The sequence below is a fragment of the Mastacembelus armatus genome, chromosome 13 (assembly GCF_900324485.2).
Source record: "Mastacembelus armatus chromosome 13, fMasArm1.2, whole genome shotgun sequence".
Lineage (NCBI taxonomy): Eukaryota > Metazoa > Chordata > Actinopteri > Synbranchiformes > Mastacembelidae > Mastacembelus > Mastacembelus armatus.
The window spans coordinates 1695176-1711336 of record NC_046645.1 but is presented as its reverse complement, the minus strand read 5'-3'; the positions used below and the strand labels follow the sequence as shown (position 1 = coordinate 1711336).

The 16161-nt window shown below is 42.0% G+C and overlaps 2 protein-coding genes across 19 annotated transcripts in view; both read left to right on the top strand.

Moving 5' to 3' along the window:
* Positions 1-6023, top strand: part of gramd1bb (GRAM domain containing 1Bb) — a 68265-nt gene extending 62242 nt beyond the window's left edge. For all 14 annotated transcript variants that reach the window (XM_026318954.1, XM_026318860.1, XM_026318877.2 and 11 more), the window contains 2 exons: positions 280-400; positions 1360-6023. In XM_026318954.1, the coding sequence (XP_026174739.1) occupies positions 280-400; positions 1360-1449 (211 nt within the window). In that variant the 3' untranslated portion in view covers positions 1450-6023. The remainder of the gene's footprint in view (positions 1-279; positions 401-1359) is intronic.
* Positions 6024-6606: 583 nt separating this feature from the next.
* Positions 6607-15934, top strand: dact3b (dishevelled-binding antagonist of beta-catenin 3b). Of its 5 annotated transcripts, none has more exons than XM_026297538.1 (5): positions 6607-6624; positions 6889-7582; positions 12182-12314; positions 12649-12759; positions 13181-15934. In XM_026297538.1, exons 2-5 carry the CDS (start codon positions 7352-7354, stop codon positions 14653-14655), a joined length of 1950 nt encoding a protein of 649 aa, XP_026153323.1. In that variant the 5' UTR covers positions 6607-6624; positions 6889-7351; the 3' UTR covers positions 14656-15934. The 5 variants fall into 5 exon arrangements, with proteins under 5 accessions (XP_026153323.1, XP_026153332.1, XP_026153342.1 ...); XM_026297547.1 differs by lacking the exon at positions 6607-6624 and having other exon boundaries at positions 6866-7180; positions 7330-7582; XM_026297557.1 differs by lacking the exon at positions 6607-6624 and having other exon boundaries at positions 6866-7582; positions 13184-15934.
* Positions 15935-16161: the final 227 nt, after the last annotated feature.

Here is a 16161-nt window from a genome sequence, read left to right as displayed (position 1 = left end):
AAGATGCACATTCAACACGTTTTCTGCTGTGGTTATTTGACTGTTTACCCAATAAGTGTTTTCACACAAATATATGCACATGCACACACACTGTTACCTTTGCATATACTTTGTGTGTGTGACAGGAAAACACTGAGCTTCTAAAATTACTCCTGCATAGCTCCAGATTTACAAAAACAGTTTACCAGACTGTTTGTTGGCAGTTATTCAAAATGGAAGTCACGCTTCAGTGGCCTCACCCTGATGTTGCTAATGCCTCCATATGTGTGTGTTTCCCAGTAAATTGCCTCAGACACAGATGGAGTGGGCCCAGCTCCTGGAGGCGCAGCAGCGTTACCATGACGCTGAGCTGCAGAAGTGGAGGGAGATTATCAAGTCATCAGTAGTGCTGCTAGACCAGGTGCTCAGGAATCACGTCAAAGCTATGATGAAGATTGCTAATGAATCAAACACTTTACTCTGCACTGTGTGGGTTAGAGGAATGTTGCATCTAGTTGTGTGCTGCCATTTACTATCTACATAGGAACAGAACAGTACTGTCTGCAGTACTGTGATACTGGCCAGTCACATAGTGGGCTCTACACAGTCACCTCAGGTCCAACAAGGTATTTTAGATATTAGGTATTTACTAGTTTGTTTGCTAAGTTCACTGTTAATTAGTTACTTTGAAAGGCATTACATCCTCTACTGAAAGAGAACACCTGTGAGCCAGTAAATGTGATCTACGGCAGGGGTCTCTAACTCCAGTCCTCCACAGTCACTGTCCTACCCACTGCTGATTACCTGGATCAGGACTGGTAAGGACTGGAGTTAGAGACCGCTGATCGATGATTTACACACTACCACTGAGAAGTCTGAACACACTTTTTCAGGTAGTTCGGTGGCAAAGTATTTTCAAACATGTGACTGGTAGTGGATGGCAAGAGGAATCAAAACCAGGCTGCACGTAGTAAAAGCAAAGATCAAAAGAGAAAACACACATTAACACACAGTGTGAAACAGCGAGTCATTGACGCCTGTTGACTCTCATCCAGCAATACCAAATGTTTACTGTGTAACATATTTAAGATTTCTGATGTTTGTTTTCTGCAGTCAAAGTCCTTGTAGCTGCACTTATCACTTATGAAAATATCTTACCATTATATGTTATTGTGTACATCATAAAGTCACGCCAACCAACAAATGAATGCCATAAATCTGTGTATCTGACACTGTATTTGCATCGTGCTCAGTAATAATAAGTCAAGATGAAAGCAAATAAGAATCAGGGCTTTAATGTAGGTCGGTGTAATTGAACTGTCTTTTTATAAACAAGCCACCATGTTTTTTTTCCATCTTGTTTATCTCTCTTTGTTTTAGATGAAAGACTCTTTATTGAACCTGCAGCGAGACATTGGCTTGAGGGACTACAGCTCAGAGACTGAGGAGAAAAGAAGTCACTATCACTGACACAACACTGCAAGGCCATGAGGGCATGCTGTGCAATATAGGACCTGTTTTGTTGGTAAACCAGTGTGCACTGCAGCAACAAGACAGACAGAGGACAGAGGGGGAGGTGGGACCAATAGTGAGCTGGTCCAACAGAGACAAAAAAAAAAAAAAGTAACAGTCGTCTCCAACGCACAGAGGAAATCATAGACAGAAAGTGCCCCTGACTCACACACACACAGGAACTGAGATACCCCTATCATCACTGAGGCATTGTGAGGAGGTGCGAGCTTTGCCCGTTCTCTAAACCTGTAGGATAACTTTTTCCTTCTACTATCTTCATTTCCAAGTGCATCCTACTGTAAGTCGTGTCCAACAGGGGAGTGGCCGAGAGAAAGAAGGAAAACTACTGCATGCATTTAGACAACCTAGCTCCCTCAGTCAGTGTTAATGTGGTCCAGTTCCAGTCTATGTGTGTCAAAAAAAAAGAACAGAAGAGGAGGAGGGATCCAGTACAAGGAAGTGGGGGGGGGGGTCCTTTCGAGTCATAATGGCTTTCTACACTCTCTTGACTGTTCTAAACCAATCACCCCTGAGGTCCTCGCTGCAGTGTCCCTTTAATAAGCCTGCAGGTGATCAGAGAAGCAGTATCATCCCACAACCAAAAAGGAAAAGATGTATTGTAGCTGGAAGCTCCTTGCCTTGTTCGACCCTGGCCTATATCGACTCTGTCGGGGCTGGTCCCCTGTCAGACTGTCGTGTTGAAAGGCTTAGTGTTGAATCTGAAGGTCGATATAAACCATGTACACAATTTACATGGCCATTTGCCCCTACCACAGTCACATTGCATTACTCCTCATCCTTCTAACGAAGTACTGTAGAATGTATTAGCTGGACAAAAAGACAAAAAGACTTTGATCACAGCTTCTTAATCTTGGGAAAAGGGATGCTGCAGCCAGACCAGTATGGAGATCTGTGTTCTTACATGTTTTATTACTAAACTGTGACTATATCTCTTTAAAGATGTTTCAAATTAGAAAGAGTTCTATGAATATATTTGAAATATATAAGAATATTTCATTATTTAATATATATATATTTCAAAATATATAAACATTACCTATATTTATTGTTAATTTATGTACATACAGAAATGATCAGAGCTCTAGACCAGTTAAAGAATTTCTAACAAAAAGTGTTTTCTTCTAAAAATGCATGCCAGATATGTCTGTGACATGTCCAGTGTGCAAGTATGATCCTGCATTCGCGCGATTATGTTCGCGCATGTGTTTGACCGTGTGAGTGTATGTGTGAGAGCGCGTGCATGTGTGCGTGTGTGCACAAGTGTGTACTGTAAAGTGTGACATTTTTACCATTCCACACTTGTATGTTTTTTTTTTTCCTTCTATTTTCTTTTCTGGCTCCTGCAGCCAGGCTGCCTTCTTTAATGCTAATGCATTTGGATGCCGCCTTGCATTGGCCCCACCAGGGTACAGTTTACAACAGAAAATTTTGTTCCACAATGAAGTATCCAGCTTTTGAAAAAAAAAAAAAAAAGTTACACCTACTTTTACACAATTGTTGATTTCTTAAACTGTTCATTAATGTCACATTTTGATTGACAAACGTTTTTAGATTGAATGATGGACTTGATTTTTCTCTTGTCAATGGATATATATTATTTTGAGGATTCATTCTTTTATCTGCCCTCTGTGATCAAGTCTTTGTCCATCTTACCACATTAGTGGCTTGACTCGCTTTACTAAAAGCAGCTCGACATTTAGATATAATTCCCCAATTGGCTTTCTAGTTGAAACTTAAGCAAGAAGATTGACATGAATCTTATGACTGTGCACTAAATATAAATCGGCAGCTGTTAACTAGTCTGATAAGCTTCCAGTCTTTATGCTAAGTTAACCATCTCCTAACTCCACTGACCAGCAACCATTTAGTTTATCTTAGCATAAAGACTAGAAATTGGAGAAACAGACACCCAAGCAAAGAGCTTTCCTGTTTCCTTTCTGTATTCTACAGTAAACAACCAGCTCCTGGTTTCATATTTAGTGTGCAGATGTGAGAGTGGTATTAATTTTGTCATCTGACTCTCAGCAAGAAAACAAATACATTTATTTTCCAAAACATCAAGCCATTGCTTTATAAACTCCCCATTCATCTTAAATTATTCTCTCCCTTGTCCATTTCAAGTGTCTGTTGTGGATGGAATCAAAGCATGAGAGTTAACTTTACACAACCAAGTTGAACCAAAAGAGAGAAGTAGAAATGTACCTTTATGAATTGATGTTTTTTTTAAATGAAGTATTGTTCATGTGTGTCATGTACTTACAGCAGACTTAAGAGATGAAAGCACATCCAAATAAGAAACACTTCCTTGTCTAAAAAGAAGAGAGAGTGAAGCACTTTAAGGCCTTTTCAGAAAACGAATGGTAGTGAGAAACAGCAGTGATTTAGTTTGGAGGTGAATGCAGGACTGATGAAACTGTTTTACCAATGTGTTTCAGTTAATTTAACAATCACTCTGGTGATTTCCAACATCCAAGCTCAATAGAAAAAGCTGGACTTTAATCCCACTGGATTGTTACTGTTCAAAAACTGTGTTATTTTTGCCCAAACGGAATATTGTTGAGATGATCACACGTGAGCAACTGCAAACTGGCATGTCTATTTCAGTGAAGTACATTTAGTGTGCCTAAAGCTTCAGGATTGGACCTCTGCTGTGTGTGTGTGTGTGTGTGTGTGTGTGTGTGTGTGTGTGTGTGTGTGTGTGTGTGTGTGTGTGTGTGTGTGTGTGTGTGTGTGTGCGCGTGTGTGTGTGCGTGTGTGCGCGTGCGTGTGTGTGCGTGTGTGTGTGTGTGTGTGTAAGGCATTTAGAGAAGGCGCTTGACTAATAATAGCACATAGAAACCTTAAGACCTGAATGTGAGTGGTTGGAAGTGTTTTCTGTTTTATAGAAATCATTTTCACAATCCTGATGACAGTTAAGAGCCAAGTTTTTAGTGGAGCTCCATCAGTCACTTCACAAAGTTTTCAGACCCCTTCAGTTTTTTTTAAACAATTTGTGTTGTAGATTTAGTTTTAAATTCATCAAATTGACAGATTTTCCCATCTTCACTAAATAAGGCACAATGAGAAAGTAAAAATTGATGATTTAGAAATACTCGCACAGTTGCATCCTGTTTTCCTCCTATGGCAACATAAAGCGGAGTCCAGGGAACGACTTGTAGGCTTCATGCAAAGTTGTAGTGAGGCATCAATCAGAGCGAGTGCATCATGTTATGGTTGGTGCTTCTCATTATCAGAAAGACTAGTCAGAATTGAAGGAAGGATGAAAGCAGCCAAACACCGAGGTGACAGTTGACCTTTCAGCTGACATGGGCCCAAAGTACCAAATAAAATATAAAATGCAAAACATCAGTTACTGAGCGTAAACTGCATTTAAAATAGAGTCTACAACAAAATAAAATGTGCAAAAAGTGAAGGGGCATTAACACTTTATGAACATATGTGACGGTCCAGAAATGTCATATATATGAAATGCTTTAAAGAATTTGTTTGTTTTGTTTTTTTTAAGTGATTTTTTTTTCTTTTTCAGATGCTTGAATTATTATTTTTTTGTCTAAAGAATGCAAACAGTTTTGAAGGAGACGTGGTTAATACTTGATAAGGTTGGTTTTACTGACACCTGATTTTGTTCCTCAGAGTTGAGTGAAATTTTAACACTGAACTGCTGTAAAACTCAAATCCCCCTCAGGAACCATGATACACGAGACCTGAATGTCCTTTTCTCAGTCTCCCCAGGTGTGCAATTTAAGTTTGTTTCTTTTACCTCCATCATTCCCTTCATTCACTCCCTTTCCTTCGTTGTTGCTACCAGATTCGGCTTAAACCACTGCTAAGACTTTATACCGATAACACCTTTGTTGTTTTTTGCTTTTATTTTTGTTTTGCTTTCAGTCTATCTTTTCTGCGTGCATGCACGGTTATCTGCATTACACCAATGATTGTATAATTGGCATCACTGCACAGCTGTGGAACCAAGGCAACCTGAGAGTTAAAGGTGCCGTCACTACACTACAACTCATGAATTATGCACTTCATTAACTGTATTAATTGGCATTTCCCTTGCTGTCACAGAGCCAGTGAGACATTAGTGCCACCCATTCAACACAGTACTAACTAACATTAAGAATCACAAACAAGCTCCTGGAAACAAACCACTGATCAAACTCATAGTAATCAAACTCTTCTTCAACTGTGTCTTGATTTTAAAAATGTACTGGTGTAGTTCTGTTGAAAAAGACTTCTACTGTCTGATTTTTTTTTTTTTTTTTTTTTTAGAAAATGTTTTGATCTCTAGAGAGACTTTTAGTCAAATTTATACATGAGATAAATATACTGCAAGTATACGTTGTGTGTATCTTAAGTGTGCACACACACACTGACAAAAGAATCCAACCTGCGCTGCGCGTAGGTGTCGACTCGATGAATTTTGCCTCATAGAAAATGAAGATAAAAGTGGCTTTCTGGTTCATGTGAAGTAGAGTTTGGAAGTATGAATAAAAAGATAATGAACTATGCTCCTGTTTGTGGAATGATTACTTTATTTGGACAAATCACTCCATAAAACCTGTTACTTGTTTTCCATTAGATGTGTTTGTTTTCCTCAACGTAAACACATTCGATATCCTTCAAAATCCAGTGTTTGTGTTTGTCCTCGAGAGACTTTGCAGTGAGTAGTAGGAGGAAGATTGTACCTGGCACCAGGATTACATATTCATCTCTTACTGCACTTTAAAGAGTAAAGTGACTGTTATTTTGGGAGCTGTATTTACAGTACACGACACCGTATGTTCAGAGAAGTCTGTTGCTCCTCATTGTTGCACTTTAACTACAGTTGCATATAATCATTTATCAGCAAAGATGAATTCAGGTGATAGCTATAACGCCAGTCCACTCTCACGCTGTGCGAAGGGAATTTTCTGAAATTATCCCCAAAATTAGATTGGTCCTGTTGCATTTCTCCATTTTTGCACAAATATAAAGTGAATGATCAAAACTTATCCTATTCCTTGTTATTTCTATCCCTAATTAGTCCAATTGTTCATGCTGAAACGTTTCCCTTACAGGAATCTGTTCATCCAACTCGGCTTCCTGAAGAAATGCAGCAGCTGCAGTGAGGTGAAGATAATCAAAGCCTTTATTTCTGCTTTCATAATCAAATACGATCAATCAGTATTAATCACGCAGACCACACAAATCTATGATTCATGCCAAATGAATCTGCCAGCCTGTCTAATGTGTCTGTTCTGTCATGGCTTATCAGTATACAGTCAGACTTGACTCCAGTGACTGATGCAGTCCCTACATTGTACTTCATGTCTTGCAGTTCCTAAGAAGTATTTCCTTAATTTACTGCTACATGGTGACTCTAAAACGTTTCAGGATGCCAGTCTCAGTCTTTCACTATACAGCCCCACCACCACCACCACCAGTCCATTAGTCCCAGGCCAAGATGAGACGATGGGTGAGGTCGACGCGTCACTGTAATGAATCAAGGGGGATGGGACAACGGTACTCGCAGCACCCCACCAGCTCTCGCATCCAATAAAGGCTGAGATTGGATTTGCAAAGGGGCGGATGAGTCCCCACTTTCTCGCTGTGGCTGGTCGCAGGAGGCGGAGTTCCGTGCCCGCATCTGACAGCTGCGAAGCAGAAAATGTATAGCGCATAGAAGGTCTGGGAAACCATGCTGCTCCAAGGCAACCACAGTATCACAGGGAATGGGCTGCAGCATGGCCTTTTATAGCCTACGACTGCTCCCGTGAGTGTGTTCTAACTGGAGAAATACAGTCTAAGGGATTTAAATCGCTTTTTATTGTGCAGATAATCCTGCGATTCTGGAGGCATGCACCGGGCGTTCTCGTTCCCGGTGACTGTGGAGCGCAGTCGGACCAAGGAGCGCCTGGAGGCGAGTCTGGCCGGGTTGTGCGAGCTGGAGCTCCGCAAGCAGAGGCAGGAGTGTCTGGTGCTGGGTGCGCTGGCACTGGGTGACCCTCTGCCGCAGGACGACTCCAGGGGAGACCTGGCGTGTTTCAGCAGCTGGGGGCAGGAAAACTTGACACTGAGGCGTCAGCTGGTGAGAAGTTTATGTTGCCTTTTATTGCATGTTTGGATTCCAACAGCTCTGCCATGTGGACTCCACATTAGCACATCCTGAGCTGAACACGTCTTCTCTTGCATGCATGCATGCATACTTTCAGAAATACATTTGCATGAATGTGAATAGATAGCCTTTACAATCCGCTTGACCGCAGGATGGACTCTGGGTTTGGGCTGCGCCTTTTGTGTAGAGATGACCTCTGTCCGCAAAAAAAGTTCCTCCAGTTGATTAATAGAGTCTCTGTTTGAAAGGATGTAACGCGTTTCTGTGCGTTAGGCTGAGATTAATCCCTCAGGGTAACGAAATCAGGGGGTGGAGCACCCGCCGTTTGTGGCACTAGACAGACTATTTAATGGCCCATTGTTCCCTCATCATGCACTTTTGTAGGTTTAACCACTCAACAAGCTTTTATTTGTGCTCTCCACTGATACTAAAGGAATGAGTTATTCCTCCATCTTGCATGTTGTGGCTGCAGTGTCATAAATATCCTCCAGACTATTGCTCACATTGCTTTTAGCTTAAATAGACCTCAGCTGTGTCATGTTCCATTGTGGCGCAGTGACGCTCTATTAACATGAGAAATAAAAACTGGGTTAATAACGACAAATAAAAGTTTTAGTGGCAGCGTCTCCCAGAGAAAGTTTCACGCACCACTGAGCAGCCTGTTAACCCACATGTACATATATATTCCTTTGATTTTTCATGCTGCTTGTGTTAAAGTTTGGGCTCTGGGAGGTTTGTTTGTTTGGCTGCTGCCTGAAAACTGTCTCAACATTGCGACAATAGGAAGCCATTATTAAAGAGAGTGAAAAAGAAATTAAATCAACCGCCTCCTCTTCACACCTCCCTCCCTCCCTCCCTCTGCTCCGCCAGGGGCCTAACAATAGGCGCATATGGAGCTGAATACTAATGATGCTGGGACTCGAGGCCCCAGTGAGAGGATAAGACACACAGTCGGGCTTGAACCCGGGCGTCAGCTACGACAGAAAAAACAAAGACTCAGCTAATGAGAAAAATAACATGAAAGTTGTATAATAGAACAAGTGGCCGAGGATCAAGTGTTTGTAATGTGCCACACGCACGCGTCTGAAACTCATAGCGCAGTGCGTTTCAGCCAGGCTGACGACAAGCAGCCATTTTCAAGGCTGTGAAGGAGTGACGCGCGTTTATCCCGCAGGGCCACACATTTCCCCGTTTTCATTTTCTGCTCATCGGATCGATGTTTATTAACTGTTACGCTTATCCAAGCGTGTGAATAATTACATGTAAGGTTCCTCGGAGAGTAGTTTTGCCCGACAGGACTCTAATTGAAGTCTCAAACTGACTCTTCATAATATCAGGTCACCATCTGCGTTCCAGAGACAAATCCCCAGTCTCATCTTCCATGCGGGTTAAAGCCTCCAAAATGTATAGTTCACAGTGTGACACAGAAACAGCTGACCCATGAGGCCGCCGGTGGGCGTGACTGTACGCGTGCGTGTAGCTGCCTTGAACATGAATGTGGCCCCAGTCTGAGAGGCCCCTTTCCCCTGGATACAGTGTGTTGTGTTGACAGCTGTGGGACATCAGGCAGCAGCTGTGAAAGCAGAAAGCTCTGACCTCTACCCTGCTGAGGAGAGTGGAGCAAAACACATGAATATCTCAGATTGTGCATTTCTTTGATGCATCCTGAGGTCACTGGTGAAAATGATTAATGAATAACAAATGCAAGCTCTTACATTGTGTATTATTATCTGTGTGTGTAATGGCACATGCAAAAATTATGAACGCATTTGTACATGGGTGTGTGTGTGTGTGTGTGTGTAGTTTTTGCTTTTTGTGCCAGGTTGTGTGTGTCCCAGCAGCACATCATCAGTGTGACTATAGAGCTTGTTAGGCCACTATTCAGTCAAACGGATCATTGCATGGTTTCCTCCACAAACACCTTTCTCTACTTTGGCTTTTTTAAATCAGAAATGAGCGTTTGAATAATCTTGCACATGGCAGTACAGATGCATGGAAACAAACCAGGCTGTCTGATATACACTTTCAAGCATTGTGTCCACAGGCACTCTGAGCTGTGAGTCCAGCCTGAATGACTTCATTCACAGCCAACCCACCCTGCCGTCCTTTCTACATGCCACTGTGCACACAGCATGAAGCCCGTGAATGCCATTCACTATGGCTATGTAAACACGGTGTGCACCTATGTGTGTGTGAGTGTGTGTGTGTGTGTCCGCTATACTATTCAAAGTTAGAAATGATAAATTATCAAAATAAGGTATTTTAAATGTGTGTGTGTGTGTGTGATTTTGTGTTTCCAGCCTTCCACACGCTTCTCCATGTGAAGCCAGTCATAACGTTGCTTTAATTATTGAGAGTCCAGCAGTTCCAGCGTTCCTGTTAAATAGGTTTCTATATCCTGGAAGTATAGGTTCACTGGTCTCGTACCAATCTATTCTACCAATCACAGTCTGCTTAAAAATACCTAAGGTCTATAGGTATTATTACTACTCAACACCCCATCCCATTTGTCCATTATATGCACTCACTTTTTCACATACGATAGGACGTTAGAAGTGATGTCACTAAGAAATCAGTCATAATGGTGTCCTGGGTTCACCTGCCGAATGTACCGGTGGTCCTGATGTGTTGTACCAGTAGTGTGTTAACAGCTTAAAGACGAGGTGAGGCTGACTGCACCGTGTCCTCTGTCTCCCCCATCCCCCACCAGCCTGGGGCAGAGGATGCCATAAAACACTAATGATACGTCGTGCAGTGTCAGGGAACCAGTGTGAGACCATTAATAATAGAGTGCAATCAAAGACCAGCCTGCGAAAAGGTCCTGGCTACAGGATGAACCAGTTCTGGAGCTGCTCAACTAAATGTTCTGTATTTTTGTATTTTGTTTTTCTTTGTTTGTTTTCTGCAGCATAATAATTTAATAATGAGCACCATGACGTCCACGGTGTGCATGTGTGTCCATTTGTAGGCATGGCCACGAAGAGGCAGCGAGCAATCAATTGTTTGAAACAGCATCATTGATTAATTGATTTACAATACTCTTCCCTCCTCCCAGCTATTTCTTTACCTCGTGCCAGTGACCCCAGGCGAAGCTCTCCACTCTTCATTTCTGCCACACAAAAGCATATTGATGAAGTAATGCTAAACCTTTGTTTATAGTGAGACAACAAACAACCCACCGAGACAAAAAACCAACAGTGTTTGGAATGAGGAGGTTGTGTGGGAAGCATTTGTCTTTTTTATCTACAGGACCAGGAGATCAAATTTAGGAAAATCCAATTTTCCATTTCATATAGGATTTTTAATTTACTTATTGCCGTTTTAAGTATCCAAAGTGTTGGTTAAGGTTTAATTTTGAGCTGTTTGAGCTATTTTAGAAGAAAAGTTAAAGAAAAGTACATTACAATAGATCTAAAGGTTGTGTTTTTAATAAACGTCACTCAGAACTAAAATGATTAACTTAACGAGGGCGCTACAGCAAAAGTCAGGGGCTCATCAAAGTCAGTATCCTGAGGGCAACATGAATGTGTGATGACCCGAGCAACACACCAACTATACCACTAAATTTCTGTAGGCGAAGACAGTGCACACTAAATGAGACTGTAGCAGTTTTCTGACAGGTGCTCCATCATAGCAGGACTGTAACGCAGAAAATGTCATCTCGTCATGAGGACATGCTCGATCTTCTGGTAACGAAGTCTCCTAATGAGACTTGAGTGTCACAGTATTGTTTTTTATTTTTTATGTGAACCCCAGGAGTATTAGTGACGACTCTGTGGAAGCTAATGAGGATCCACATAAAGAAAAGAATAGGTATCACATCCAAAAGGACAAAATGCAGTACGCTGGTGTACGTGTCCGCAGATGTTAGTACGTGTGCCCGATGACGTCAACATGAGACGCAACTTCACTCTCTTACTAATGTGTGTGTGTCCACGTTTGTGTGTGTGTATGTCCCCGTCGTCCACATGACACGACATCCCCATGGACTTGACAGAGCCCTGAATTATTCATGTTCCAAATGACTGCTTCCTTTGTAAGCCTGCTCACGTAAGGAAGTCCGGTGACAGATATGGATGCTGTACACAGACGCGCTTCAGTGAACACATTGGTGACCTGCAATTTATATTTTTGTATTCTATTAACTTTGAAGGAAAACCTAGATGACAGTTTGTGATTAATCACTTGGGCCTTTACTCTTTACTATCTTATCTGGCTGAAATGGCAGCTACTCTTCTGAAGTATTCCCATTAAGAAAAATACAGTTTTTCCTGTCATATATATATTTACATATATAATGGAAATACTTTATATACATTTAGTATATGTATGTATGTATTCTGAACTAATGTGAGCTGACATGCAACTGGAGAAAAAAGCAGTGAAGGATTCACAGCTGTGCTTCTGCCATTTGCATTTCTTCAAACCAGTAATTTGTAGTTTAAAATTCATGTTTTGTTGAAGTCACTGATTGTTGTTTCTTACCATCTACTTAAAAATGACTTCTCAACAGCACAATCAATTAAACAGCAAGAAAACCGTCTCTTGAATGCCTGTGCGTTTGTGTTTCAGAGCGCTCTTCAGACGTCCCCGTGGGACCTGATGCAGACGCTGGAACAGCAGGTGGGAGAGCTGAGGATTGACACTGACTGTGGCTGTTACGATGGAGCTCAAGGAGACACAGGCGACAGTCGGCCAAGTTCTGGTACTTTCACTGTTTTAAACCTTTTCTTTCATTATGGTGCAAGTTCAGAGATTTCTAAATCTGCACTTTGTAATTTAATCACTTTCATTTTAGCCAGTAAGTGTATTTTTGCATTAAATTGTTGCTTTATACAACAAAAGTCAGATTTTCTCTTCATATTGTAAAATACTTTAAATGAGTTTGAAATTTATTCAGCTCTTCCTGTTCCTTCATGCCCCAGTTGGTTGCGTTTTTTGGGGTCTACTTGTGGAACGTGATAAGACACTGCAGTTATCAGTGAGCCATAATAATTAAAATTGTGATATCTTCTCTCTCTACATTCACTTTAATTTAGGTTTTTATGAATCTAGTGAGGGTCAGTCGCCAAAAGGAAGATCTTGTTCCACCGAGCCCCCAGAGGTGGTCTCATCCTGTCTCGTTACCAATGACAGGCCAAAATCTGTGGGTAAGAAAAACTAGCAGATCTGGAAAAACTTATTTTGCCTTAAAATTCCCACATGCATTTCTGAGGTGTCAACGCATCTTATATAATGCAACAAATGAAGCTTTCTGGTTTGTGCAGTCATTCATGGAAGTACGGTAGTTAAAGTAGTTTTAGGATATAATTTCAGAATTTTAAACATTGAGAGAGTAGTATCTTAAATCTGAGTTTATCTCTTTCTTTGTCTAAAGTACAAAAAGTTTGTTCAAAGATAAAGAAGGTGTGAAGAAAATTAACCAAAATGAACAAAGCCATTTTTCTAGGTGAGCGAGGTAAAAAATAGAATACTATTATATAAGCACATCACATTATGCATTAATGTTTATATCCTAAGTATATGTTTTTATAATGATGCAATATTATAATGAATTATTTCTGTAATTAGAAGACTCCCTCATGCTGAATGGAGAATCGGACGTGCCAGTCTTACGCACCACGTTACCCCGCTCTTTTTCTGCTCCTTACCCACCTCTGGAGGGCATCGCTGAGGAGGGCTCAGGAGTGGACTCCTGGCACTGGGACCTTAGTGTAGCCAACCAACCATGGCCACAGCAGCCCACAGAAGATCAGGTCACTGAAGAGGACTACCAGCAGGTCTTAAGGGTAGAGGGTTACATCCTAAGTCTCATCCAGCGCCATACCCTTTTACCACGGCCTTGTCAGCCTCGCACCACCCTGAGCCCTGAACCTCCATACTGTAGTGCCCCCGGACACAGCTCCCTACACAGGAGAACTCCTTCCCTTACCACAGAGCAACACCTTCCTGACTCCCATTACCAGCCCCAATTTGACCTTTCAGCAAACCCTCAGAGCCAGAGCTGGGGTTGTGACCTGCTTGAGAGGGAGGCCGGTGGGGGAGAGGCCCCATCTTTGGAGGAGGACTGTTATCTGGCTCTGCCCTACCCCCCATCCAGACCACATTCACTAGCTGGTAGGCTGCCATCACCTTTGTCTTCCCTGGACTCCAGCTGTGGTGTTGGGGCGCTTGATCTTTGTTGTGAACCCACATCTCCCTGGCATCCACAACCTCCTGTTCATCACAAGCACAATTTAGTCAGTGCTCAGTATATCCCCGGACAAGCCTGCCATGCCCCTGTGTGCTCCCCAAGACATTACAACCCAGAGTATCCAAAACCCACCCAAGGTATCCCCTCTCCTGGCCACCCAAGCTACAAGATTAAAACCTCCAAGAAGAGCCACAATGAGCGACAGAGAGCCAAGAAATCAAGCAGTAAAACAAGCAGATCCCAGTCTGAAAACAGCCTCCTGGACCACCAAGTACTGCCTGAGCGCAGGTACAGCACAACTGAGAGACACCAAACCAGAGGAGAACACACTGGACCACAGGTTGTCAAAAACAGCCACCATTGTAGCCGACGCTGGTGCTCAAACCTGGAGCTCAGCCAGGACGAGGGGGAGAACCAATCGGAGCAAACACATAGACGACCACCTCGAAAGGTTCGCCACGGTCATACTTTAGCCCACTCCCAACCCCAGAACTACCAGCAGCAGCAGCATCACTGGCATCCAGACTTCCAGGAGAGAGCACCTCTCTGCCAGGGAGAGGAGGGCTATGCTGCTGCCGCCCCTGCAGAATCCGAGTCCAGCATGAGTGAGGTGTATTCCCCGCCCTCCAGCTCCCTGTCCAGTGATTCAGATGAGAGTGGGGGGCTAGTGTGGCCCCAGCAGTTGCCACCGCGACTTGCTTCTACCTCCTCCTCATCCTCACCTTCACCCCAGGCCACTGCCAGCACCCCCTCTCAAGCAAAAACATTTGTCAAGATTAAAGCTTCTCATGCTCTCAAAAAGAAGATCCTCAGATTCCGCTCAGGGTCTCTCAAAGTCATGACTACTGTATGAAGAAATGCTCTGACCTATTTTAAACCCACAACTGGTGTGTGAAGTGATTGTCAAAGTGACACTGTGACTGATGATTTTGGTTACCAGTCCTATCTTACCTAAACAATCCAGTTTTTATACTCTACCTACCTCTAATTACATTTTTGTTCTTAGTGAAACATTTACATTCATGGGCATGATCACAGATTTGCTAGAGATCTTAAATCTGTAGTATGTGGGTGAATTTATCTTGTGACAGACAACCAGCACACATTGGACTAATAGACATTATCCTGCTCTAATTGATTGTAAGCAATGTGACTCCAAATTACACTGCCCTCACTGCACTGAAGATAAGTGACTGAATCCATCCCCCATTTTCCGCATGTCTGTTAGATAGCTAATTGATTAGAGATATACAGCTGATTAATTACTACAGTGTAGAGTTGACTAAATGCAAGTCTACACCGCTATTATGAGAGTCAGATGAAGCTTTTCTAAACAGCAGCCTCTAAAAAGAAGCTGAAACATTTTCATGGCATTAATTTTTTAAGTTCAGCAATTTTTAAGTTCAGGTCAGCAATTTTAAGTTCAGGTCAGCAATTTCCAAGAAAAGAACAATGTATTTTGGTTCTGGTTATATGAGTATTCTTGAAAGAACAGCTCCACTTAACCTAATTAACTGAAATGATTATTGTAAACTTTACTCTCAAAATGTCACATTCCAGGTGATTAGCTGACCTCCTCTGCACTGATTAAAATACTGTGAGATCCTGCCAGTTAATTGGAACGAATTAACCAGAAGTCTATCATCTGAACACTGGTTACATCAAATCTTCCCAGGAAACCTCTTGGTTGCATTATTAAAAATCTAATGTGCGCTGGAGTGAACAAACATGTCAGTGCACAAATGTATGTTTATATTTGGTTTTCCTACATCCTCAAACCTCTGAGCAGAGAAGTCTATGTCCCTTTATTGCCACTAGTTAATATGCTCAGCTCTGCCTTTTATAACCCATTGAATCATGTTGAAGTCGTCACAACAGTACCTCTGTTCTTCAGCCAGGTGGGTTCAAGGCCCTAGATAAAGAAACATCTGTGAGACTGGAATAGGCCTTAGAGGCCCTGTAGGGCCCAGTGTACATATGTGTGTATATACAGTGTGTTGAAGTGGCCAGGATCAGTGACAGAGGGACAGACTATTACACTATTGCAAATGTGTATGTTTTAATACATACCATCATGTGGCCTTGTTTGAAATGAATGTAGTTTGTAAATAAAGGCATTTTTTTTCTCTTGAGTTTGAAACTTTAACCCATTTTATTGTTTTGTTTAATCCTGAATATGTGAGACTCTTATAATATACATATTTATATACATCGGGCCAAATATTTATCCTCAGGCTTTACCCTAAAGCGATGGGTTAGAATCATTTTCGCTCTCGACAATGAATAATCACAGTGTGTGAGTGTGGCTCCCTCTTGTGGTCTATGAATTTCACTGTTACACAAGAAAACGTGACCCACT